This window comes from Sesamum indicum, linkage group LG6, assembly GCF_026168435.1.
Source record: "Sesamum indicum cultivar Baizhima isolate 11 linkage group LG6, ASM2616843v1, whole genome shotgun sequence".
Lineage (NCBI taxonomy): Eukaryota > Viridiplantae > Streptophyta > Magnoliopsida > Lamiales > Pedaliaceae > Sesamum > Sesamum indicum.
Genome location: NC_142662.1, coordinates 11,365,448 through 11,391,472, shown reverse-complemented (window position 1 = coordinate 11,391,472; position 26,025 = coordinate 11,365,448). Strand labels below are relative to the sequence as shown.

Below are 26,025 nucleotides of genomic sequence, written 5' to 3'. Positions count from 1 at the left end.
ATTTGCATATAAACCATTTCTATTGGAATCCAATTATCATATAACATCCAAGTTAGAATTCAACTACTAACTTGATTTTACATAAATTAACTAATTACAAAGTTACTATACATGATTTAACAATCTATTATTATAAGAAAGAGATATAATTGTCATCACAAAAAAGAAGAAATATAAAAAATGACAAATACTATCTCCATTATCCTATGCAAATAAACTAAAAATTAATTATAAAATTATTTAACGACAGTCATAATGAAGAAATATAATAGCTAACCATTCACAAATTTATAATATACACAATAACTTAGTATGCTTTTCATTTACAGTTATATATATTATTATGTTATATTATAATAAAAGTGTGAACACCACTTATGTATTATTTCAATTATATACTCTTTTAAATAATAAATCAGAGTGTATGAGGATGGATCTACTCTCACCTTTTTGGTTGGAAGGTTTTGTTCAACAACTGTATTCATCACCCGCCAATTCTCATGCTGTCAAAGAGTTGTATAAGCGAGGAGGAAGTTACTTCAACGTGAGTCCAAGCATGCAAGCAAGAACACAATCTCTACCACAGGAGCAGATTAACTTTACAAGAGTTCTACAATATGTTGGTTGACTATATATGCTGTGAAAAAAGAAAGTTGAAAATGGAGAACAACAACAGAGTTTCAGCAGCAAAGAAGCAAATATGTAAGGTGGTAGAACACAAACGCTATTATTACTAGATAAATTAAATCAGAGCAGCAAAAACAATGAAGAAATACGCTCCAATTAGTCAAAAATCCAAGAAAATTAGAACCCAACAACACAAATCATTGGGGGACAAATGATAAAAATGATATGATAGCATATGAATAGTCACCTGCACCACGGAACACCAATGCTAAAGCACTTCCAGGAACATCACCATGGTCTTCTCACCAAGTGTAGCAAATGTAACTGAAAAAAATTTATGTGATGAAAGAAAAAGAAAGAACTATAATTAGAGGGCTACACGACAAATTTGAAGAAGTTGCACATGCGACAGGTACCGTAACATATATTAGATGAGAAACCACAAGAGATTCTTTAAATTAAATACTATGTCCAGTGTAAAAAGACAGTTCAAAGGAAAATTAAGTTCTCTAGATTTAAATGCAGAACGTCCATAAAACATCCATGCCACCACCACACCTGGATTTGCTAGTAAAAAAGTAAATCAGGAAAAGACAAAAAATGAAACTTGAATCAGTTATAGAATCTTCATGACAACTACATACAAAGTAGTTAAAGCCAAGAAGATCTAAGGACGTAAATTTGAAACCTTTTAATAACACAAACATGTAGAACATATTGCTTTCCTCTCTTTTTTTCCGTCAGTTATCTACATCTAATAGAACCAACAAAGTACTTACAAAAGAAGCAGCAGCAAGTATTGCCTACATATCAGAAAAGATATGTTAAGAAGCCTGCCCTGTTATAGTGCTCTGAATTTCACAACATTCAAAGAAAATATGCAAATACCAATGCAAGAAGATGAGGCAATGCTCAAGTAGCACCCAATATGTTTTTTCTTTGTCAAAATGCAAAATCTGCAGCATTTACCTCAGGGGACTCCAAGTTTGAGTTTAATGTGAATAGCTCTTTTGCTAATTTATTTTTCAGCATGCTTGCAAGTTTAGGGGTTAGTAAAGCTCTAAGGGCATCAGCTGCAGCCTGATTGTAGGGTGTCTGTGATCTCCTCGTCAACCAAACCACTAAGCCTTGTATTTGAACGCTAGTTCCAACACCATGTGCATCTGTCTTATCTGATTCCTCTGCCGTCGAATCATATTGGAGCAACAATGGTATAAGGTACCTGAACAAACAAAAAGTGACCCTATAAAACCAGAAGTTTCTGAAATCTACATGGATTCAAACAAAATAATCCACCTGAGAAAGACCATAACATCACGATAAAGCAGTTTGCAACAGTGGAGTGGTTTTTAAGATATAACAGGCACATAGCAGCTGATGCAGAGGCCTTCAAGTTCACAATGTTCATAAACCATAAACTTCCACAATGCCGTAGAATAAAGAAATTTTGTCTTTCAAAGAATAGTCACCTTAAAGTACCTTCAAAACTAGTTTCTTCTTGATTTGTAACAGTTCTTTACTTGGGGGGTTGGAATCTTTCTATTCCATATATATTCGTTCCTGAGCTTTTTGACATAATAAAAGAAGCAGTTCTTTCAAATTGTTTCTCATTATTGAGAAAAGGTAACAAAGATAAAATATGAGCTTGTTTTATAGCAATAGTAATTAATCGTTGTTGTTTCCAAGATTTTGTTCAATTTTAAAATAAAAGTTGGACTCTCTTCGCAAGCAAATTGACTCGACAAAAGGTACCGAACAAATAAACATTAACTCTATGAACCCTCAAGTTTGTAAATGGACCTCGATTCAAGTAACGGACCACAAGAGAAAACTATAACATCAAGGTATGGCAGTTTTTTGAGAAACATCGGAGTGGTTTTTGTAAGATGTAACAATCATGTGCCAGCTGATGCAGTGGCTTCAAAATTCATATTGCTCATAAAGCTTAAGTTTTCACACTTCACGTAGAAAAAGTACATTCTCCATTCAAATAATAGTCACCACAAAGCATCTTCAACACTAGAGTTCCAACATTTTGTTCAATTTAAAAAAATAAAAATATGACCACCTTCACAAGCAAATAAGTTTTCTGTACAAGCTCAGACAGACACAGAGAAAATGCCAGCAACAAAGTCATCCACATGAGCACAAAGAGTATAAATAGACCAATATGGGTAATTTCATTATTCAATATCCATATATGAGCTACGAAGAATTATATGGGCAAAAGAGTGAAAAGTAATGATCGAATAGAAGCAAAGTCACTTGGAGCCAGGTTAAGCGACAAATATAAAAGGACGGTCAAGAGATCCATAACAGAAAGAGTAGTGTTCTGCAAACTTCCAGAAACTAGAATCTCATGCTAGAAACTGATGAAAGCATAATCATAACAATATAATAATCTATCTTACCACAGTACACCAGCCTTCAGAAGGGCATTTTGAATTTCAGAGGAGATAGAAAGGTGAGCAATGGTCTGCAGGGCAGCATCAATAGCAGCAGGAACAAGCTCAAGTTCAGTGCAATGAACAATGTCATCAACTAATCCTGAAAATTCGAGCATCTCAGTTCTCGCACTTTCAAACTGACTCAAAACTGAAAAGGTTCGCATTATGTTAGCAACAATAGTAGTGGACGGTTCAGTGGCACGAGTTGTTGGTTGGACCACACACATGCAACGGGAAAGGAGGGTTGCAAGAAGTGGTATTCCACCATCTCTCACAAGCTCTTCACTATTCAATGATGAAGACTCGCACCTGATAGTTAAATAAGTGGAAATAGCATAAGCCAAAGTACATTTACAAAGTACTTATCTAAAGAAGAATGATATGGAAATTAAAGGCAGATGATGAATTTACGTCAAACAAACAAGCTCCGAGGATGCAACTAGAAGATGTGCTCGATCAGAGGAAAGAAAATTGTTATCATCCTTGTCCACTGTAATGGCACTTAAGAGCATAGGATATCCAGCATATTTTAATGGCATCAATACAATCCATATCACCTATATAGAATACACTGGCCCTTTAAGAGAAGCAACAACCTCCAAGTCTGGGGACCTTGCAATCCTTGCATGGTCACCTAAGGGAGAGGAATAAGAAAGCAGTAGATCACTAAAAAGAAAATATGAAACATAGAACTCAAATATGAAGAAATACAACCAATTAAAGAGGATTGCGTTCCGGCCAAAGACATGCCTCATAAAAACCCTCATATGTAGGGTTCAACTTAGGAATTTTGTCCAACTTTGCTGATCATATTCCAAGAAGTTTACTGATTGCAGAATGAAATATTAGATGGAGGCAACAAAACCAAACGGAAACATATGTAAGTAGTCCAAACCTCATAGGAAAGCCCTATGATTTACATTTTCACTCTTCCGCAAAAGCCACTTAAATTTATATATTTAAATTTATTTCTTGGTCCACACCTTAAATTGAGGTAGTATCATATCTAAGAATTAAATATATGGATAGTCCCGTGTCCTTCCTAGTTCCAAGATATATTTAAAACCAATACTGATATCCATTTACATGTGTAAAAAAGCATTTGGCTCATCTTGACAGCATAAATACCTTTAGAGCACTTTCTACCAGTCAAATAAACAGCTTAATTGTGAAAACGGCGTCTAAACAAGTCGACTAATTCATTTGAAATAAGATCTGGCAGCTTATAGGATCCCTTGTCTATATGTTCTTTTTTTTCCCTCAAGCTTAATCATATAGTCTCCGTTTTTTATGAGTAACGACAGATCCTCACACAGGATCAAGGAATTTGGCATACCTGCAAGCACTCATAAGCTTTCTGCACTGCCAGAAACTTCTCCCTCCCTTCAGGATTATTGTTTGGATGATACTTCATTGCAAGTTTCCTATGTCTCTTGAGCTTTTCCTCATCAATATACTCAATCTGCTTTGATATATTAGGTATCTCCTCAACTGACTCAAAACTTGCTTTCTTAGGGGCGTCGTCTCTGGATACTTCATCAATGGAGATCTCTAGTATCTTGCAAGCTTCTTCTTCAGAAAGGTCCATTGGCCTTCGAGTTAACTCTTCTCTCCACATTACTAGCAATATTTGCAAAAACTCAACATGTTCAACAATAGGTCAATTAGGTAATCTAACTTCATCACATAAGTTTCGAAGATAATAAAGATGACACCACATTTCATCTTTCAGCTCTGGATATGTCACTGGTGGCATTGGAGCATGGTCATATAAGGAATGACAATGCTGTGACAATTTCTGAGGGAAATCACCAAGATGCTGAAGAACCTAATCAAATAAAACTAAGATAAATGCAGCACTTATTTGCATTGAGGATGACTCAAGTACCACCATGTTTTAGAATGTAAATACTAAATGTTAACAAAAGATGCTTGGGGTGAAAGACAAGTAGCAAACTCCAGTTGCAGATTCAGGCTACCTGACGGATTAGATTTTCTGCTCGCATCTTGTGTGTCCAAATAATCTCAGGAGTGTCAGAATCAGAAACCATTGCTGCGGGAAAAGCAACTGGGCCGCTACGTTCCAGTACATAAAGCAATGACTAGGTAAGAGGCCACCTAAAACACTTCGTTTCGCCAAAGGTAGAGAAGAGGAAACTGCAGCTTCCTCACCACCATGAAAAGCTTGATAAACATGAGTCACCGAGAAGAGTTGGGCAATTGAAAGAAGATTAGATCCAGGGTAAGCCAGAGCAAAATAAAATGCGCCTGTACTGTATAAACGGATCATTGCTTTTGGGTTCCTAGTAACTATAGCTTTCAGAAGAGCAGCAGCAGCATCAACAATAGTCGGTTCACGAGAAAGCATTACCTGCACATAAGAAATAGAGGAAAGAGTTTGGTTCATTAACCGAAGCTCTGAAATTGAGAAACAATGTGCATATTAATGGAGCCACCATCAAGCCACTGCCTAGTTCAGCTTAAAAACAAAAGAAAAAATAACGAAAACATCTCAAACCTCTGTGGAAGGCAAAGGAAGGAACAAAAGTTACCCCACTTCCAAAGTTAAAGTGTTATAATATAATTACCATGAAAAGGCACAAGAGAATATGAAAAGTTGCATCTTTAAAACACCAGGAGTTAAAGGATACTAGTACACGTGGATATCCTAAGTGCATATTACAGGGAAACTATATCTTAGTATAAGGAGGTGCAACAGTTCCAGTGACCCTTCTACAGTTGTTTGCTCAATCAGTCTCCAATGTGCATCTCATGTGAGAAACCACAAATGCGAGTACTTTTACAAAGTTACAAACATTATGTATAGTCTGCAAATAGTGAATCTCATTTCAATTTCATGCTAAACCAAATTTACAAGACGAGGTCACTGTTTCTGACTCTTATGTTCACTTATATCTGCATCACCAGCTGAGTAGATGCAAGAGATAGTAGTTTCAAAATCTAAGCCACAGCCCAACAATACAGTTTAACATAGAAAGTGGTATGAGATTACGTAAATGATCCACCAGTCAATGCAAATTTCACAAACCATAAAATATTGTCCTTAGTAACCACAAACAGAAGAAAATCCCAGAGTTGAACTCATTTGGATAGCATCCTATTCCCATTTAATATATTACCTAGAAGGAAGATGGCTTGGGGAACAAAAGGAACATCCGTTCTCTCCCCCTAAGCAGACTTTCAAATCTGCCTGAAAGTCTTTCGCAAGTTTGGCGGTGTAATTTTCTTCGTTGCCTGCAGGGAACAGTATGGAAATCAGACCACGGATCAGAGAATGGTGCAAAAAAAAGTTCAACACATCATTTTATTGCCCCATAAATTTTAAACAAAAAAACTACAAACAAAGTCTATTTGTATTGTTTGAGTTTCAAGAGATTGCAAGATTTCTAGGACACCACAATTCGCAGGCAATCATGACACATAAATTGGTTAAAATGGACAGAATAGATGAAATATGACAAAACACAACTGCCGGATCCTCTGTTAAGCAAAGAGACAAAATGACACTAACTTCAACTTGATATTATGTTTCACTAGCTTGCTTAAGTTTAGCTGATGTATCCTTCACCTTCACCAACTGTGCAATATGTAGCCGAGTTTTAAGCCTGAATTGAGTAAAACCAGCGAAAACCTCCAACAATTTTTATTACAAGATGATGAGCAATTGCCTATAGAAATTGAATAATGTATTAATTCAGATCCCCAAGATCCGAAAAGAGCTAGAGTAGTTCAATACAAGTTGACATGATGGAGACAGGAAGCACAGAGTTCATGGTGATCCTGATTGGCATCACGGTACCATTGTGGATGATACACAGGTTAGGCAAAAGGATACCAATGCAAGGCCTAAACCCAATAAACTCCAATTCTCAAATTGATCAGCCTACTTAATTATTTCAAAGTTTCATATCTAGATCTATTAACAGGTTGCATATTTCAGAGACCAAATACAATAGAAGGGTTTTGGGGGTAGCTGATTATAAACCAATCTTGAGTAGCATAATCATTCATGATAATGTGAGCATGTACTCACAGAGCTTCACAACTCAGTAAATTACCAAATGAAACAATACTTGAATAGGGGGAGCTCATACCAAATTGACTAAAAAAAAGGAATATCATCAATAACGTCTATTGGAAGATTCGTTACAACAAAATATGACACCTTTTTCTGAATATTAAATTACTAAAAGATCCATTGAATTCTAAAAACCATCATATCTGTCAATTGTGTTTCACATATACTTGGTGTGCAAACTAGTTTAAAAAAAAGTATATGCATTTCAATATTTAATTCATGTATCACATACATTTGGCATGTAAATTATTTTCAGAACAATTCATGCTTTTCAAAAATTCATTTACACTTCATGTTTCCTGATAATCTGCAGTGTCACAACATTACCCACTAAATGTATTAAAACTCATGCACTATGCCTGATCAACCCACAAATTCAGAGCATATGATCTATTATCCTGGCGGTTCTATTACCTAGATCCAAACTAGACCCCACTATTAGCTGACTTTATCCTGCCCATCCTATGCCAGAGTATGGAAGAACTACTTAATAAGCCTGCATCTACAGTGCAAAGTAGATCAAACATACATGTGAAACGAAGATACAGAAATCTTCTCAGCAGCTTTAATTTTCTTAATAAGCCTAAATAAATCATTATTCACTTAGCATTCTCGCATGCTAATCAAAAAACTCACGAAACAATCACAATACCTCAAGAAAAGCTTTTAACAAGGACTTGTAAACTACTAATCCTTTTAGAGCTTTTCATTTTGGTGTGCATATTGTTTTTCCTTGTCATTTTAAAGGAAACATGGAAGATCCCACGGCTGGAAGTCATCATTGTTGAAAGACTGACTGCTTATAATTTTTTAAAAAAGAAAGGTTAAAAGCAACAAGATTTGATGCAGCTAAATCTGATGGAAAGCAAAACCATGATTAAGCAGGGGATGGGTCAGCTGACCAACCACATAAAGCTGCCAGCCGTTGACCAATTAATGCAAAAAACACGAACTCAAAGGGTTTTAGCTACTAGTTGTTCTAAAAATTTCAGGAAAAACTCACTCAAGAATAGTCAGATAAAATGCAACACAGATTAAGGAGTCATGACTTACATCAGAGGCACTCAGTATGTCACGTACTTTGGTACAATAGGCCCCTTCTGTTGCAAATGCATGCAAAACCTACGGGAACACAGCAAAGGGATTATGACCACAAAGAGATTATGAACACAAATATATTTCTGGAGAAATTAAAAAAAAATAGAACTCAGACCACCTTGAGCAACATATCATAGGAATTCAGAACATAATTTCTTTTGCTAATTATGCACTTCTTCTGTCCAACAAGGTTGGTCTGGCATTTTATGTTAGTTCATTGCAAATGTTCTACTTGGATATAAAGTCATTTATCATTTAATCTAAAGGCACCATCTGAATTTTCCAAACCACCATGCAGAAAAGGCAGGGTATGTGTTCACACAAATCATGATATGGTACAGACCTCAATTTGAAGAACCCGGCCAATTGCTGCTTCTGACTCATTCCAGTTCATCTGTGAACAAAGCCCATTTCTTCCCCCAGCTCGCCAATCAAGAAGGCCAAGAAGAACTTCCACAAGACCAACCCTACAACAATTATATGCCATGTTAGTATTGCATGACACAGAGAACATGCAACAGTAGTTTTATCAGGATGCATATCCCAATAATATTCTAAAATCAGACTCAATCACCAACCAATATCTTAGCCCAGGTGACAGATAATTGCACATTGTGGGTCGAAAATTACTTTGTATCTAATAAATACTAATTGCATGATTTGCATTACTTATGCACCCATCTTAGAAAATTTATCATGAAAACACAGATGAATTTATGCGCATTGCTGTTTTATTAACCACGTCTGCACATTTCATAACAATTCTACAACTTAGAGTCTAAAGAGATATTGATGCTCACTTGAGACCCTGTGCAACAAGTGCATCTCTTGCTCGATTCCCTGCAACTACAACACGCTTTAAGGTTTCAAGAGCTAGGATGCTTCCACCTTGCCAACCAATCGCCTTCATCAGAAGTGGAACTACCTGAAGAAAAAGCTCATCAGAACAATACCAAACTTAGCAACAGATGTTTAATTAGATAAACACATCTTTTGTATAATATTTTCTTGGAGGGGAAGAAAGGGGGGCTGCTTAAAACCACAGCATACCTGGGGTGTCCCAACACTAGTGGCTGCCATAGCTTCTGCACAGGTGGTGCTAGCTGCAAGCTAATGTAGAACACGTAAACAACTAAGGCGAACTCGCTCCTGAGGAGTTTGTGAATTTTGTTGCGACGAACCATCCTCAGATACATAGGTTTCTGAAGCCATTGTTTCTCTGCTTGCTCCATGGGCTACTACAGACACAAGTTTGGGCACATAACCACGATATCCAACATGATCTGCAAGAGCGGGGTACATCCTGAGTAAAGAGACCGGGGCAGCAGAAAGAAGTAGAGGAAGTTCAGTGTCAACAGCTTGGCCATTATATTGTGAGGCGGCAACGGATGTAAGGTACTGATCCAGCAGCCCTTCAAGAAATCTCTTGGGATTTCTAAGTGGAAATTTGGGATCTTTCAGGAATAACCTAACATAGATCCCTCCAACCTAGACAGCAATACATCATGTAAGTCATTAAACAGAATTAGCGTTCTTTAGAACATCCATGTAATCAATCAAAAACAAAAGAGTACATCTGCAGCACAAAGCAGTTATACCTGAGGTTCATTTCTCATCTCCTGTTGGCCAGAGGCCTGCTCAGGCACATCCCAATCAACAACACGTCCTTTCACCTGTTCACGGTACAGATCCGAAGCCATAGTTGCTATTTGTGCAGACAACAATGCAGCCATTGCTGGAGTCCACACAAGTTCAGGAGTTTCTGTTGTTTGTTCAAGAGCAGTCACAACTGCTTCAGGCAGAAATCCTGCCAGAGTTATCGCCACTCTAGGCCCATGCATAGTCTGGCCAACAAGCTTCCCTAATAGCGAAGCTGCTGCGGCTCTTTGCTGCAACGGAATCTCTTCTATACAAAATTTCCATTTTAGAGCACAAGATAGAATTCTTAAGAAACCGCTATCTATGAGATCAGCATACCTTGTATTGGCAAGAGAACTTCAAGAATGAAAACCACCCCTCCATGCTTTGCAGCTGCCCAAGCTAGCTCCGGCGTGCTTGCCAAGGCATAGAGAACATGCAAAGCTCCTTCACGGCAGCTGGGAGATGAGTGAAGCAACTGTAATAAAATAAGCAGACCAGAGCTATCTGCGACCATTGCTTCCACACAAGGTGCATATGTTGTTAACCGTGACAAAACAAGTAGACATAGCTAAGGAATGTTGCTTGATGAAGAAACAGGAAGAGAAAAGCATTCAAAGAGGGGCAATAGCTTCTCCTTTGTGGAGACCACTGAAGCTAAATTCGGATTCTTTGTCAACAAGTGCTGAAATTACAGAAATTACAGAAAAAAAGGTGTCAAGGGTGACTAAACAAGTGTCAGACGAAAAACCACCAGACTTCTACCTGAAGGGATAGCAGACTGTATTGAAGATTTTTAACTAGTTCGAAATCCTCCCTCTCCAAGCTTTTCCCATCAAGTGATGCTGAAGAATCATCAGAAGAATGCTGCTCGGCAGATCCATCAGTGGTTACATCACTATTAACATGAGTATCCATGCTTGCAGCGGGTTCATTATGGACAAGATGTGATATAAAATCAACAAGGTCAAGACAGAAGTCCTCAGGATTAGTAATTTCAAAATCTGGTTGATCATTATAGACTCTCAAGTATACGTTGCCAATATAGAGCTCCTTAGATAATGCTTCATAAACAAAGGAATGCGAATCTTTAAGGTCATATGAACCATGATGACTAAGGCTTGCACGCTGCTCTTCCACAAATTTCAATAGTTCTGCTCGAGTGGAGGAATTCCAGATTATCTGTGCAAATGAAAGATCAAGTGAAACTATGTCATGATATCTGAGAGTCCCACAAGGTCATCAACTATGGATATAGAGCATCTACAAATGGCCATCACTTGGAACTACAGTATATGTGTTTAAAACATTTTCAATCTAGATAGTTATGAAAAGTAACACCCACACCCCAATTATTATCAGAAAGACAACCTATATATAGATTGTTTTCTTAATCATTATGCAAAAAAACTAAACCTTCAGGCTCGTGAAAAGAACTTCTGGTGCTAAAGCTTCTTTTTTTGTTTTTTTGTTTTTTTTTATGGGGTGGGGAGGAGGAAAATGTGCAAATAGGTTTGCATATCAAACATAAGAAATGCATGGAAACTTCACAACTAGTCATAGATAGGAAGGGCATAGATTTTAAGACCCAACACCAAATTTCTTTGATCTGACAAGATAGATATACGGAAGAAGATACTCTATTAGATGCAAACAAATAACCTCTTCCCTTAAATAACCAATAGTTGACCTGCAAGACATTCTTTGAATTAAATACTACGTCCAGTGCAAAAGATAGTTCAAAGGAAAATTAAGTTCTCGAGATTTAAATGCAGAACGTCCAGAAAACATCCATGCCACCACCACACCAGGATTTGCTAGTAAAAAAGTAAATCGGGAAAAGAAAAAAAAATGAAACTTGAATCAGTTATAGAATCTTCATGACAACTACATACCAAGTAGTTAAAGCCAATTTGAAACCTTTTAATAACACAAAGATGTAGAACATATTGCTTTCCTCTCTTTTTTCCCTCAGTTATCTACTTCTAAAAGAACCAACAAAGTACTTATAAAAGAAGAAGAAGCAAGTATTGCCTACATATCAGAAAAGGTATGTTAAGAAACCTGCCCTGTTATAGTGCTCTGAGTTTCACAACATTCAAAGAAAATATGCAGATACTGATGCAAGAAGATGAGGCAATGCTCAAGTAGCACCCAATATGTTTTTTCTTTGTCAAAATGCAAAATCTGCAGCCTTTACCTCAGGGGACTCCAAGTTTGAGTTTAATGTGAATAGGAGGTCTTTTGCAAATTTATTTTTCAGCATGCTTGCAAGTTTAGGGGTTAGTAAAGCTCTAAGGGCATCAACTGCAGCCTGATTGTAGGGTGTCGGGATCTCCTCGTCAACCAAACCACTAAGCCTTGACAAGGCATGAGATGCTTTTACAGCATGTATTTTTTTGCTATTTGAACGCTAGTTCCAACACCATGTGCATCTGTCTTATCTGATTCCTCCGTCGTCGAATCATATTGGAGCAACAATGGTATAAGATACCTGAACAAACAAAAAGTGACCCTATAAAACCACAAGTTTTTGAAATGGACCTGGATTCAAACAAAATAATTCACCTGAGAAACACCATAACATCACCATAAAGCAGTTTGCAACAGTGGAGTGGTTTTTAAGATATAACAGGCACATAGCAGCTGATGCAGAGGCCTTCAAGTTCACAATGTTCATAAACCATAAACTTCCACAGTGACGTAGAATAAAGAAATTTTGTCTTTCAAAGAATAGTCACCATAAAGTACCTTCAACACAATAGTTCCAAGATTTTGTTCAATTTTAAAATGAAAGTTGGACTCTCTTCGCAAGCAAATTGACTCGACAAAAGGTACCAAACAAATAAACATTAACTCTATGAACCCTCAAGTTTGTAAATGGACCTCGATTCAAGTAACAGACCACAAGAGAAAACTATAACATCAAGGTACGGCAGTTTTTTGAGAAACATCGGAATGGTTTTGTAAGATGTAACACTCATGTACCAGCTGATACAGTGGCTTCAAAATTCATATTGTTCATAAACCCTAAGTTTTCACACTTCACATAGAAAAAGTACATTCTGGCATTCAAGGAATAGTCACTACAAAGCATCTTCAACACTAGAGTTCCAACATTTTGTTCAATTTAAAAAAATAAATGACCACCTTCACAAGCAAATAAGTTTTCTATACAAGCTCAGAAAGACAGAGAAAATGCCAGCAACAAAGTCATCCACATGAGCACAAAGAGCATTATAAATAGACCAGTATGGGTAATTTCATTATTCAATATCTATATATGAGCTACGAAGAATTATATGCGCAAAAGAGTGAAAAGTAATGAAAGAATAGAAGCTAAGTCACTGAGCAATATGTCACTTGGAGCCAGGTTAAGCGACAAATATAAAAGGATGGTCAAGAAATCCACAACAGAAACAGTAGTGTTCAGCAAAGTTCTGTAAACTTCCAGAAACTAGAATCTCATGCTAGAAAACTGATGAAAGCATAATCATAACAATATAATGATCTATCTTACCACAGTACACCAGCCTTCAGAAGGGCATTTTGAATTTCAGAGGAGATAGAAAGGTGAGCAATGGTCTGCAGGGCAGCATCAATAGCAGCAGGAACAAGCTCAAGTTCAGTGCAATGAACAATGTCATCAACTAATCCTGAAAATTCGAGCATCTCAGTTCTCGCACTTTCAAACTGACTCAAAACTGAAAAGGTTCGCATTATGTTAGCAACAATAGTAGTGGACGGTTCAGTGGCAGGAGTTGTTGGTTGGACCACACACATGCAACGGGAAAGGAGGGTTGCAAGAAGAGGTATTCCACCATCTCTCACAAGCTCTTCACCATTCAATGATGAAGACTCGCACCTGATAGTTAAATATGTGGAAATAGCATAAGCAAAAGTACATGTACAAAGTACTTATCTAAAGAAGAATGATATGGAAATTAAAGGCAGATGATGAATTTACGTCAACCAAACAAGCTCCGAGGATGCAACTAGAAGATGTGCTCGATCAGCGGAAAGAAAATTGTTATCATCCTTGTCCACTGTAATGGCACTTAAGAGCATAGGATATCCAGCATATTTGAATGGCATCAATACAATCCCATATCACCTATATATAATACACTGGCCCTTTAAGAGAAGCAACAACCTCCAAGTCTGGGACCTTGCAATTCTTGCATGGTCACCTAAGGGAGTGGACTAAGAAAGCAGTAGATCACTAAAGAGAAAATATGAAACATAGAACTCAAATATGAAGAAATACAACCAATTAAAGAGGATTCCTCTGCATTCCGGCCAAAGACATGCCTCATAAAAACCCTCATATGTAGGGTCAACTTAGGAATTTTGTCCAACTTTGCTGATCACATTCCAAGAAGTTTACTGATTGCAGAATGAAATATTAGATGGAGGCAACAAAACCAAAGGGAAACATATGTAAGTTGTCCAAACCTCATAGGAAAGCCCTATGATTTACATTTTCACTCTTCCGCAAAAGCCACTTAAATTTATATATTTAAATTTATTCTTGGTCCACCCTTAAATTGAGGTAGTATCATATCTAAGAAGTAAATATATATATAGTCCCGTGTCCTTCCTAGTTCCAAGATATATTTAAAACCAATATCGATATCCATTTATATGTGGAAAAAAGCATTTGGCCCATCTTGACAGCATAAATACCTTTAGAGCACTTTCTACCAGTCAATAAACAGCTTAATTGTGAAAACGGCGTCTAAACAAGTCGACTAATTCATTTGAAATAAGATCTGGCAGCTGGCAGCTTATAAGATCCCTTGTCTATATGTTCTTTTTTTTTTCTCAAGCTTAATCATATGGTCTCCGTTTTTTATGAGTAATGACAGATCCTCACACAGGATCAAGGAATTTGGCATACCTGCAAGCACTCATAAGCTTTCTGCACTGCCAGAAACTTCTCCCTCCCTTTAGGATTTTTGTCTGGATGATACTTCATTGCAAGTTTCCTATACTGTCTCTTGAGCTTTTCCTCATCAATATACTCAATCTGCTTTGATATATTAGGTATCTCCTCAACTGACTCAAAACTTGGTTTCTTAGGGGCGTCGTCTCTGGATACTTCATCAATGGAAATCTCTAGTACCTTGCAAGCTTCTTCTTCAGAAAGGTCCATTGGCCTTCGACTTAACTCTTCTCTCCACATTACTACCAATGATTGCAGAAACTCAACATGTTCAACAATAGGCCAATTAGGAATTCTAATTTCATCACATAAGTTTCGAAGATAATAACGATCACCACATTTCATCTTTCAGCTCTGGATATGTCACTGGTGGCATTGGAGCATAGTCATATAAGGAATGACAATGCTGTGACAATTTCTGAGGGAAATCACCAAGATGCTGAAGAACCTAATCAAATAAAACTGAGAGTTAAATGCAGCACTTATTTGCATTGAGGTTGACTCAAGTACCACCATGTTTTAGAATGTAACTACTAAATGTTAAAAAAAGATGCTTGGGGTGAAAGAGAAGTAACAAACTCCAGTTGGAGATTCAGGGCTACCTGACGGATCAGATTTTCTGCTCGCATCTTGTGTGTCCAAATAATCTCAGGAGTGTCGGAATCAGAAACCATTGCTGCGGCAAAAGCAACTGGGCCACTACGTTCCAGTACATAAAGCAATGACTCAGGTAAGAGGCCGCCCAAAACACTTTGTTTCGCCAAAGGTAGAGAAGAGGAAACTGCAGCTTCCTCACCACCATGAAAAGCTTGATAAACATGAGTCACTGAGAACAGTTGGGCAATTGAAAGAAGATTAGATCCAGGGTAAGCCAGAGCAAAAGAAAATGCGCCTGTACTGTGTAATCGGATCATTGCTTTTGGGTTCCTAGTAACTATAGCTTTCAGCAGAGCAGCAGCAGCATCATCAACAATAGTTGGTTCACCAGAAAGCATTGCCTGCACATAAGAAATAGAGGAAAGTGTTTGGTTCATTGACCGAAGCTCTGAAATTGAGAAACAATGTGCATATTGATGGAGCCACCATCGAGCCACTGCCTAGTTCAGCTTAAAAACAAAAGAAAAAATAACGAAAACATCTCAAACCTCTGTGGAAGGCAAAAAAAGGAACAAAAGTTACCCCACTTCCAAAGTGAAAGTGTTATAATCTAATTACCATGAAAAGGCACAAGAGAATATGAAAAGTTGCATCTTTAAAACACCAGGAGTTTAAGGATACTAGTACACGTGGATATCCTAAGTGCATATTACACGGAAACTATATCTTAGTATAAGGAGGTGCAACAATTCCAGTGACCCTTCTACAGTTGTTTGCTCAATCAGTCTCCAATGTGCATCTCATGTGACGATAAGCATAAATACCGGACAACTGACTCCAATTTTAAATGGCTTGCAAGGCAACCGGTTTATTGTAGGATAAAGCTCTGATCCTATTTTACTCTACGTGCCACACATCAATCTTTTTTGTAACCAAGCTCATAACCAAAGGAATGCTTTAAGGGGCCCAGTGCTTTATGTACGTGAAAGAATGGCCTGCTCGTTGAAGCGAGTAAAGATTGAGGGAAGGGAAAAACAAAATGAACAGCCCTTCATAATTCTTTTGAACCAACTTGTACCAGATCTACGTACAAGCAAAATTTAGAACTCTTTTAACAGAAGTCGGAAATGCTGTACCCCACCCTCGCATATCCATCAACATAATCCTCGACTTACTATCCCTATGCGAATACAAATCATAGAACTGCCAGATTGAAAATCTAAAATATTTGAGGACAAAGGTTGATGGAAATTATTTGAAACCACATATCAACCTTTACATTTTTTAGGCTCTCCAGGTAAATAAACAAAAGATACAACAATAAGCATAACTTTCTGCGTTTTTAGCAATTCTTTATTCTAATAAGTCTGAGTAGATTTTTCAGTTGGCCAAATTGGGACAAGAGCACACACAACCAATAGAAGGACAGGCACTTAAAAATATTACTTGTGCAATATGTGGAAGACAACGTGAGCTTGACAAGATCCTCTTTACTCTGGGGGTTGGTGTAACAATCTCTCTAGCATCATCTATATCTGAATGAGCGGCTACCATACTGTGCAATATGGACAATGCCACATCTCCTACCTGAAAAAGAACACGCCCGTTTTAGGAACATTGTAAAACAAGCATACCCAACTATAGGTAGGTGTATCAAGTAAAGACTTCCATGCCTTTTGCGCAGGAAAAACAGAAATTTCTCTACCATAGATATCCTATTTAAATAACAAAGTAAATAAGAAAGAACCTCGTTCAGTAACTAATTAATAATATATTTAGTCTAAGAAATGTAGATGATCATAAGAGCAAAAAGTTCTTCGTTATCACAGTAGAAATTACTTTATTTCATATTCTGTGGCGAAAAACTGCAACAGAATGATCATGATCATAGTCTGTAGTCCAGTAATTAGTCTCTATAGAAACTAGATACTAATTCAACTCCATCAGTTCAGCAGTAGTTTGATATATAAACAACACTTCAGTGCCATTGAAGATCCCCAAGATCCGCAAAGAGCTAGAGTAGTTCAATACAAGTCAGCAGACATGATGGAAACAGGAAGCACAGAGTTCATGGTGATCCTGATTGGCATCACGGTACCATTCTGGGGATGATACAGGTATAGACAAAAAGGATACCAATTCAAGGCCTAAACCCAATGAACTCCAATTCTCAAATTGAACAGCCTGCTTAATTATTTCAAAGTTTCAGATCTAGATCTATTAACAAGTTGCATATTTCAGAGACCAAATACAATAGAAGGGTTTTGGGGGTAGCTGATCATAAACCAATCTTGACTAGCATAATCATTCATGATACATGTAAAGGAATATGGGGACAATATGTCTACTGTTGTAGACGATTTTAGTATATTGCCATTATTGCACTCAAAAAATCAAAACCATCAAGCATCCTCTAAAATGCTCTCATACTTTATGACTTAGAGATATCCACCAAATTACCTTCATTTAGCTCCAACTAACATGCATCATTCTACAGCGCGACACAGTAATTAGCATTCCAATTGTGATCAAAAGTCATATATTACATAAATGAAGCAATTATTTGCATATATTTCAATTTTAAATAATAATTATTATCTTACCATAGGTTTCTGCACAGGGGCATAACAAGAAAAGGAATGCCGGTAAAATACTAAATTTCCATGAGACCAATTCTGGGTGATACCAGAAGAGGATCACACATAAGAAAAGAAAACGAACCTAGAACATAACGAGACTGCAAGATCATATGATAACTGGAAGCGAGACACCATTGGACGACACCTAATAGCTGCACTATGTATTGCAGCTTCTCTTGCAACACTCGACGATTCAGTACTAGCCATATCAGCAGCATCTCCACAATAATATTCTAAAACAATAAGATCGAATTTAATTTCAGATGTTGATATTAAATAACTTTTCTAGATAGATCAACATAAATATCGATAGGAATTAAGCCAGTACAAGTGACTTACCAGGACTGAACCCCGAGTGATAAGCTCTTGGGAAGTGACAACAAATTCTCGAGCTTTTTGCACCAGCAGTCAAGAAAAACATTGATTTAAGAGAGTGACTTACAATGCAACCAAAGATTAAATCACTAAAGATGCAGAACAACAAAAAGTGTTCACAGACCTAATATTAACAAATGATGGTATCTAATTGTATCTGTTGATTTTCAATGGATAAGAAAATCCCTAGCAGAATGCTAAGTCCTCAAAGGTACCTAAAAGATTTTTACAGTACTTATGTTCCATATATTCTTCTCATGATGTAATCTTTTTTTCATTTAAAACACCTTGCTGCGAGCGCATAACTCAATACCACCCAATATCTATTGTCGAGTATGGACTTGAATTTTACTCCTTCAACACTGCAAGAGCATAAAAAGATAAATGCACGAGAGCACTAACACACCTAACCCCTCAAAAGAATAGCTCGCACTACCAATGAACTAATGAATGGGTTCTGCATAAGACTGCAGGGGACAAATGATAAACATGATATGATAGCATATAAATAGTCACCTGCACCACGGAACACCAGCACTAAGAAGCACATCCAGGGACATCATCTGGTGTTCTCACCAAGTGTAGCAAATGTAACTGAAAGATATCTGATGAACTTCATTAAAGAGTTTAACAGAAAGATGGAACACAAAAAAGGAATCTGATACATTGATATATACCTGAATAAACCGCATTCATGGGCCAGTAAAGATTTATAAGTGAAAAATTTATAATACTTGTCTATATGCAGCATGGTAGACTTCTTTAACTCTTACATGCAAGCACATACATTTCCTTTCAAGGGGCAATCATGTAAGATGCACTACTGCTATATACTGAACTTGCACGCTCACCCTGCTGGGATGGCAATCTAAAGGGAATAATTCATAAGAATAAAGAAAACTATAATAATATAGAATTTAAATATTGTTACAATAAATACAAGGCCAGAATCTTTCTCCTCCTCCTCCCAACCAAAAATAGTAGTCACATAAGAAAAGGCATGCCTAAAGTAAAAAATTTTACACACAAAAATTTTCAGCACCAAGAAATGTGACAATTTTTTAATAAATCAATAAAGAAAAGAAAGGACTGCCGCAATGTCTTTAAAGTTATTGCCTCCAACAGAACGAAATACTATGTGCACATAATCTCAAAACACAAACGCCACAATACATTATGCAAATGCTAACTTATCATAACGAGGGTAAGAGGCAAATCACATCACAACACTTCGTTTTGCCAAGTATAGAGGAGGACAATCAAGCTTCCACAAAATCTATGGATTTCTAAATGTTATCATCCTCGATGCTAACACAATACCCTTTTATCTCCTTACATCTACCTAGTCGGGACGGATTTCGCATTTCTTTCTTTTCTTTGGCCACTAATGATTTTTTTTTCTTTTTTCTTCCCCTTTTGCTTTAGTCACGGCTTTTTTTTTCTTTTTTTTCTTTTGTTTTTGCCCGTGACTTGTGTTCTTTAGGCCGTTTTCCAGTCTTTTGACGCGAATGACAACACTTGTGGTGAAGACACCCGGTTACTCAACCAAAAAACGTCGCATTCTGGCCTTTTGACGCGAATGACAACACTTGTGGTGAAGGCACCCGGTTACTCAACCAAAACACGTTTTACCTAAAGTGCTTTGCATACTCATAGCTCCGGCCACCGTTTTACGTGAATAACAACATTTGTGATGAAGTTACCCAGTTACTAAGTGACCTAAACCAGCGGAGTAGATGTAATTTCCTTTCTTTCTTTCTTTTTTTTCGGAAGGGGAAGGGCCTTTGAATTTTTATGCATGTCCCATGTTAGGGATATAAGGATCAATCGGGTAGAGTTTTAGCAAACAAATATAATCTCACAAGAATCCTAAGATTTAGTAGAAGCAAAGATATTCCAACTCTCTTTCAAAGCAATTCAAAATGCATGAAATTATGCCTCAACGACTCCACAGTTAATCAAAGCAACAATCACATAACACTAGTGCACATTCATGTCTCAATCTTATGGCTTCATAAATCACATTTATTTGTCAAATTACTAAAAAAGAATATAAACAGAAGTAGTTTGATAGTAACTGGCAAAAGAAAACAAAACAAAAGTAGTTTGATAGGATAACAAAAGATAAATGAAAACTTAAAAAGAAGTTACCGGAACCATGTGTTAATTAACACTACATATATGTCATGGAATTCTTTACTTTTGAAATGGTTTTATCTCATTTGGAAGGTGAATTGGGCTGTTCAAATCAAAATTAGAATATGAGAAGTTTCATGTAATTTCAATTGAACCGAGAGTCTAAACCTAAAATGCTAAACAATTCCAGACATCCCAACAATAAAATGTCTCACAGAGGTTGATATACCACAAAGAACAATACACATCGTTTACTTGAATGAGATAACATAAAAGCACAACCAAATAAAACAAAACAAGATGAGAAACACCCACACCACAGTACTAAAGTAATTGGAAACCACTAAAAAAGCATCCAACACCATTTATCAAAGGAACAAACTTGCCATAGATAAAAAGAAAATCACAACCCCATAATGTAGATGATAAATATCAAGAACTCAAGATAACAATGCAAACATATAAAGGAGTGCTTGATGGATGAAATGAAGAGTGAAAGCCAAGAAAATGATCAACTTTTTACCACCATTATCACTTTGCAAAGACTTTCTAGTTTCTGTGTCATTGTTTCCAAAGACCGTCTTTGCCACCTCATACACCTTCCATTCGCGTCCAGCGTGCATGAAGACAAACAGATAATTTTGAAATTCCACAACCAAACTGCATGTTCACAAGAGGAATTAGTGTACTGTGCATCATTAGCCATTGTTGGATAAATAAATTACAAATAGAACTTACTTCTAAAGTCTTCATGACTCCTCAAGCTCTACCGCCTTCTTGGACCATTCCTCCGAACCTTCCGTAAACGAGTGTACAAGCTTGGTTACCTATGTGGTCCAGAAACATTGAAACACAAAGACGTTGACAAATGCATTAGATGTGGCAAATGTCTACACATATATATATATATGAACAACCAATGCATTGCTTAAAAAGATAAGTAGTTGTTAAGACGAAGCCTTAACCAACCATCAATCATGAACTGAACTTATAAGGGCATCATACAACTAAGAACAACATGAATCATTACAAACGCACAAACACAGCCAAAAATGACACTCTTATAAACAAGACCATCGTGCTTTGTTATGTTGATCGCCAGCATGGTAAGTCCTCAAAGGTACCTAAAAGATTTTGACAATACTTATGTTCCATTTATTCTCCTCCCAGTGTCATTGTGCTACTAGTGCTTAACTTAATACCACCCAATCTCCATGCCCAAATATTATACTCCTTCAACCCTTCAACAACATTAAAAAGATAAACGTAGGACGAGGACCAGCCCACCCATCCACTCAAAAGAATAACTAGCCCTACCAATGAGCTAATGAATTGGTTCGCATAAGTTTCAGATCTATTAACAAGTTGCATATTTTCGAGAACAAATACAATAAAAGTGTATTGGGGGTAGCTGATTATATAAATCCATCTTGAGTAGCATAATCATTCATGATACATGCACTCACAAAGCTCCACAATTCAGTAAATTACCAAATGAAACAATATTTGAGCAGAAGCTCATCAGCTTCAATATTACCCAAACTGACTAAATACAGGAATATCACGAATAACGTCTACATAAGACCAAACTGTACAGAAAATCCTAATTTGAGGTTCAAACAGCAGAAACACCCTCTCACTCACAATATGGTATTAGATGATGAATGTATTCAACTTGGAAAGGAGACTGAACTGTTTGTGGTAATAACCAACAATGATAAACTGTGAAGGCCCTTAAAACCATAAGAAATTGAAGCTGGTTCTGGGTTTAGAAGATAATGAGGGATGAAAATTGGATTTGGACAGGTCAAGGGGACAAAACATCATAAAAGAAAAAGTGGCTTCCATTAAAACTTCATGTAATAGAATTCATCATTCACAAAAAGAACTAGCATGGTTCTGAAAATTAACTGTTACAAGTCATAAGAAAAAGCGGAAATCTCTGCTCACCAGATGCATACGAGATTATTTGCCTTTTCAATGGTGAAATATAATGAGCCCCTTGGAATGCAGCAGCGCGCAGTACATTGAGTTGGTCTGAAATCAACGGAAGCCATCCAGAATTGCCATCATTGTCAAGTTTGTGTCAAGTTTGCAGGTCTCCTGTCTGATTCATATCCTCTTAGCAATGACACCTGAGCAACCATGGAACGCTCATGATTTAGATAAATGTTCATGTCCTACAAATTGTCACATCTTAAGAGCTGGAATAATAAAGGAAGATTACGGGATAAATATACAGACATGTTTTAATGGTTTGGGTATTTCGGATTAAACGAAAAAAAGAACAAAAAAAAAAAAAGAGGGAAAGGCCTGCGTATTGAAAAATTATGTTTCCACTCTTGCTCATATTTTACATTACATATTCCAAAAAAAACCGGATGCGGTGGGGAATTGGACTGCATTGGGCGTCTTAATTGTTTAAAACCAGATGGTGTTTTTGTAACATGCTCAAACCTTAAGAGATATCTGTCATTATGCCAAGGAATGTTAGCATACCTCCCCAATATCAGATCCAACTGCAATGCCTTCAGCAATAACCTTTCAAAGAGAGAATGCATCTCCAAATCCCATATTAACTCCTTGACCAGCCAAAGGATGAACAGTGTGTGCAGTATCACCGATAAGAACAACACGTTTTAATGCATAGCTAGTAGCATGATTCAGAGACAATGGAAACACCATTCTTTTGGAGGCTACTTTAGTCACTCTGGGAGGAACTTCAAAACACTCATTGGCGGATACTGTTGTGTCTCCAGTGAGCCAAGAGAATGCAGCTCTGCCACCAAACAGTTGAGAATTTGGATGTGGGTCATAGCCATTGTCAAGAGCACGATCTATTTCTCTCACAAAATCAACTTCTGACATGGATTTGCGGTTCAATGACTCGTCAGGGGTCATTGTCCAGATGATATTGCTGAAATTGTCCCCAATTGGCAGAAGTGCAATAGGGCCATTAGGGAGAAAACGTTGCCAAGCACAATGGTTTTCCTCCATATGCTCTACAGTACATATAATTGCATTCTGAGAATATTTCCATCCAGTTGAATTTATTCCCGCTAACTCCTTAACTTGTGATTTGGACCCATCAGCTCCAACCTTGAGTGAGCACCATATAGCAGGAGAGCTTAATTCAACATCTATTAAGCATTAAGAGTAGATTGATGGTTTTTTCTTACAGATATAAGGAGAAATTTGAATAGTTAAGTTCTACATGAAACTTACCGCTAATTTGGTGTACAAGCTATTCCCATCACTAAGTTCCAATTTAGCTAAAGATCCATGAGGACTTGATGCGGATCTTGAATGTATGGTCATTGAGCTTAATCTGGAAGGATATATTTTCTGGTGGAAAGCTGTGTTCTGTAACAAGAATAATGTCACTCAAAAATAGCGAGGATACCCAGTAAAATCTTCAAATTAAAGTACAAACAATTAATGAACCTTGCGAATATTATGAGTAATTGGCAAGGCTTGCGGAAAATTAACAAAAAACTTTCATCAACAAACACTATTCCAGGCCTCAAGAAAGCATCTTACTCTATAATCAGGAAGATGATCTCTCCTTGGTTAGTGACAGACTATACCTCCCTCTTCTGATATTATCAAAGCCTCCGCTCCAAGTTCTCTTCATTGTAAAAAAAAAGGTGCAAAAGGAAAGTTCCAAACTACCTCACTTAAATAAACCAATAAACAAATAAAAATTAAACAATCATGAGGACCTTCCACCCCTTTCAAGTTTACAACATTTCCGTGCCTAATCTCCTTAGTCTGCAGAAATATAAATGTGTATCCGTTTTCAGTCTGGTTATGCTAATATGTTATTGTTATCTTTTCAAAAATATGTATGGGAATGTCATTCTGAAACTACAGGATTGGGCTTTAATAGTTGGTCTCCTGTGTGAAGATGTAACAATGTTTTGCTAGTGTCGGGACATGAACTCAAGAGGAGCATGACAATACATACAGAATCAAATGTCTCTAGTGGAAGACTCTCCAAGTGACGTCGAATGACTGCATTCCCTTCACGATGGACCAGTTTTAAGTTAACCAATCCTGAAATGTCAAGGCCACCATCTGTTAACTTCTTTTCTCGGTCCTTTTCAGGAACCTCGTTGAACATCCATAATTCCGATCCTGGAGCCAAAAACGCCTCTAACACCTAAGAAATGACACAACAGTATAACAAACAAGTTATACAGATAAGAATCAACGAATTCAGAAGCCTAAAGTTAAACTAATATAGCATTTGAACAAAAATTTATATCCAGAAAGTGATATTAGAGATGGTTTGAAAAGAAATTCAATTTTGCATTGAGATCAGGGTGCGCACATTGCATGTCAACATTTCACAATCAGATGTTCAAAAAGCGATTAGCATTACAAAGTGCGTGAAAGAATGCTCCATTTTGTCGATGAGCAATTAAAGGAGAAGCTGACTGAAGAACAAGACTAAGATAACATTCTTAGAATTTTTTGGGAAAGACGAAACTTAAGAAGCATATGCACAATAGATTTGTACTTATCGTATATGGTGTCAGCATCTCGTCATCCTTCACATGGGAGAGGTGCATTCTTTTGTAGTTAATAGTTAACCAAAATGAAACAGATTAACCATTTTTCTCTATAGGCCAGTTGGGTACAGAGTAGATTTAATTGTCAAATAACAAATCATTCCAAGTTTCATCTTATGTTGGACTTTTAACATGCTGCTGAGTATTATAAGTGCCAGACGTTAACTTGTCGAACTGCAAGGGCCAATATTAGACTAGGAATGAACTACTCATTGACCCTACAAGTTAGATCATCCTCGTGATGACAAGCCTAAGTAGGAGCTGAAGGCTGCGGCTCAGGCCACCAATTGAGATTGAGGCATGACAAAATTATCACCTCCCCTTAGAAAATGAATTGATTGGCAATAACGCTTAATTTTTTTTGTCACTTTAGCATTTTTTTTCCTACCTTTTCCACAACCAACACACACACGCTATGCATAAAGCAATTTGTCTTAAGCAGCCAGGAATTGCTCCAACACATTTAAATAACTTTAACCCATCAAACCACACTTAAGACGTTAAACTGAAAGAACTCCAAAAACTGCAATATAAGAGAGATTAATACGAAAATAAATGAAAAGTAAATGTAACAAGTAGAGAAAATCACCATAATCATATCGTCAATGTCACGTCGCCAACCACAAAATAGAATCTTTTTCTGGGAATTTTGGAGGATCAATTATTTTAGGAGATAGACCCTTCCGAATCTGCACGAGATATGGTGTATGAGAACCAAATCGAATGGTATGTATAGGGTTTAACGCATCCTGTAGAAACCATCTAATGTGTCAAATTAGAGAGTATGACTTTTGGTAATGGACCTGGGGCATATGTGTCATCATCCTCAGCTATGACAAGAATCTCATCA

The 26,025-nt window shown here is 37.0% G+C and overlaps 1 protein-coding gene and 2 pseudogenes across 3 annotated transcripts; all 3 read right to left on the bottom strand.

Annotated features, from left to right (window-relative positions):
• Positions 1-52: 52 nt before the first annotated feature.
• On the bottom strand, positions 53-26,025 carry LOC148787762 (dnaJ homolog subfamily C GRV2-like; annotated as a pseudogene). The gene is made up of 23 exons (XR_016066202.1): positions 25,979-26,025; positions 25,765-25,864; positions 24,569-24,763; positions 16,898-17,038; positions 15,457-15,852; positions 14,810-15,302; positions 13,877-14,099; positions 13,430-13,774; positions 12,110-12,403; positions 10,675-11,091; positions 10,249-10,594; positions 9,870-10,177; positions 9,322-9,759; positions 9,072-9,196; positions 8,615-8,738; positions 8,227-8,295; positions 6,215-6,329; positions 5,054-5,445; positions 4,411-4,902; positions 3,486-3,708; positions 3,039-3,383; positions 875-1,849; positions 53-503 (listed from the first exon to the last, which is right to left on the bottom strand). The product of XR_016066202.1 is annotated as a dnaJ homolog subfamily C GRV2-like (transcript).
• LOC148787764 (dnaJ homolog subfamily C GRV2-like) lies at positions 1,452-5,481 on the bottom strand. Its single transcript, XM_088881360.1, has 7 exons — positions 5,155-5,481; positions 4,788-4,902; positions 4,411-4,694; positions 3,486-3,631; positions 3,039-3,383; positions 1,597-1,849; positions 1,452-1,478 (listed from the first exon to the last, which is right to left on the bottom strand). The coding sequence occupies exons 1-7, from the start codon at positions 5,479-5,481 to the stop codon at positions 1,452-1,454; spliced, it is 1,497 nt and encodes a 498-aa protein (XP_088737486.1).
• Positions 18,187-23,855, bottom strand: LOC148787763 (uncharacterized; annotated as a pseudogene). The gene is made up of 7 exons (XR_016066210.1): positions 23,843-23,855; positions 23,101-23,741; positions 22,552-22,736; positions 21,340-21,428; positions 18,982-21,261; positions 18,430-18,482; positions 18,187-18,323 (listed from the first exon to the last, which is right to left on the bottom strand). The product of XR_016066210.1 is annotated as an uncharacterized LOC148787763 (transcript).

Bases quoted from the DNA above. Each gene is read 5' to 3' on its own strand.
- LOC148787764 (XM_088881360.1), bottom strand. From the start codon at position 5,481: ATGAACCAAACTCTTTCCTCTATTTCTTATGTGCAGGTAATGCTTTCT. The intron at 4,903-5,154 runs GTAGCGGCCCAG...TTATTTGATTAG, and splicing joins ATTGCTTTATGTACTGGAAC to GTTCTTCAGCATCTTGGTGA. The intron at 1,850-3,038 runs GTAAGATAGATT...TTGTTTGTTCAG, and splicing joins CTGAAGGCTGGTGTACTGTG to GTACCTTATACCATTGTTGC.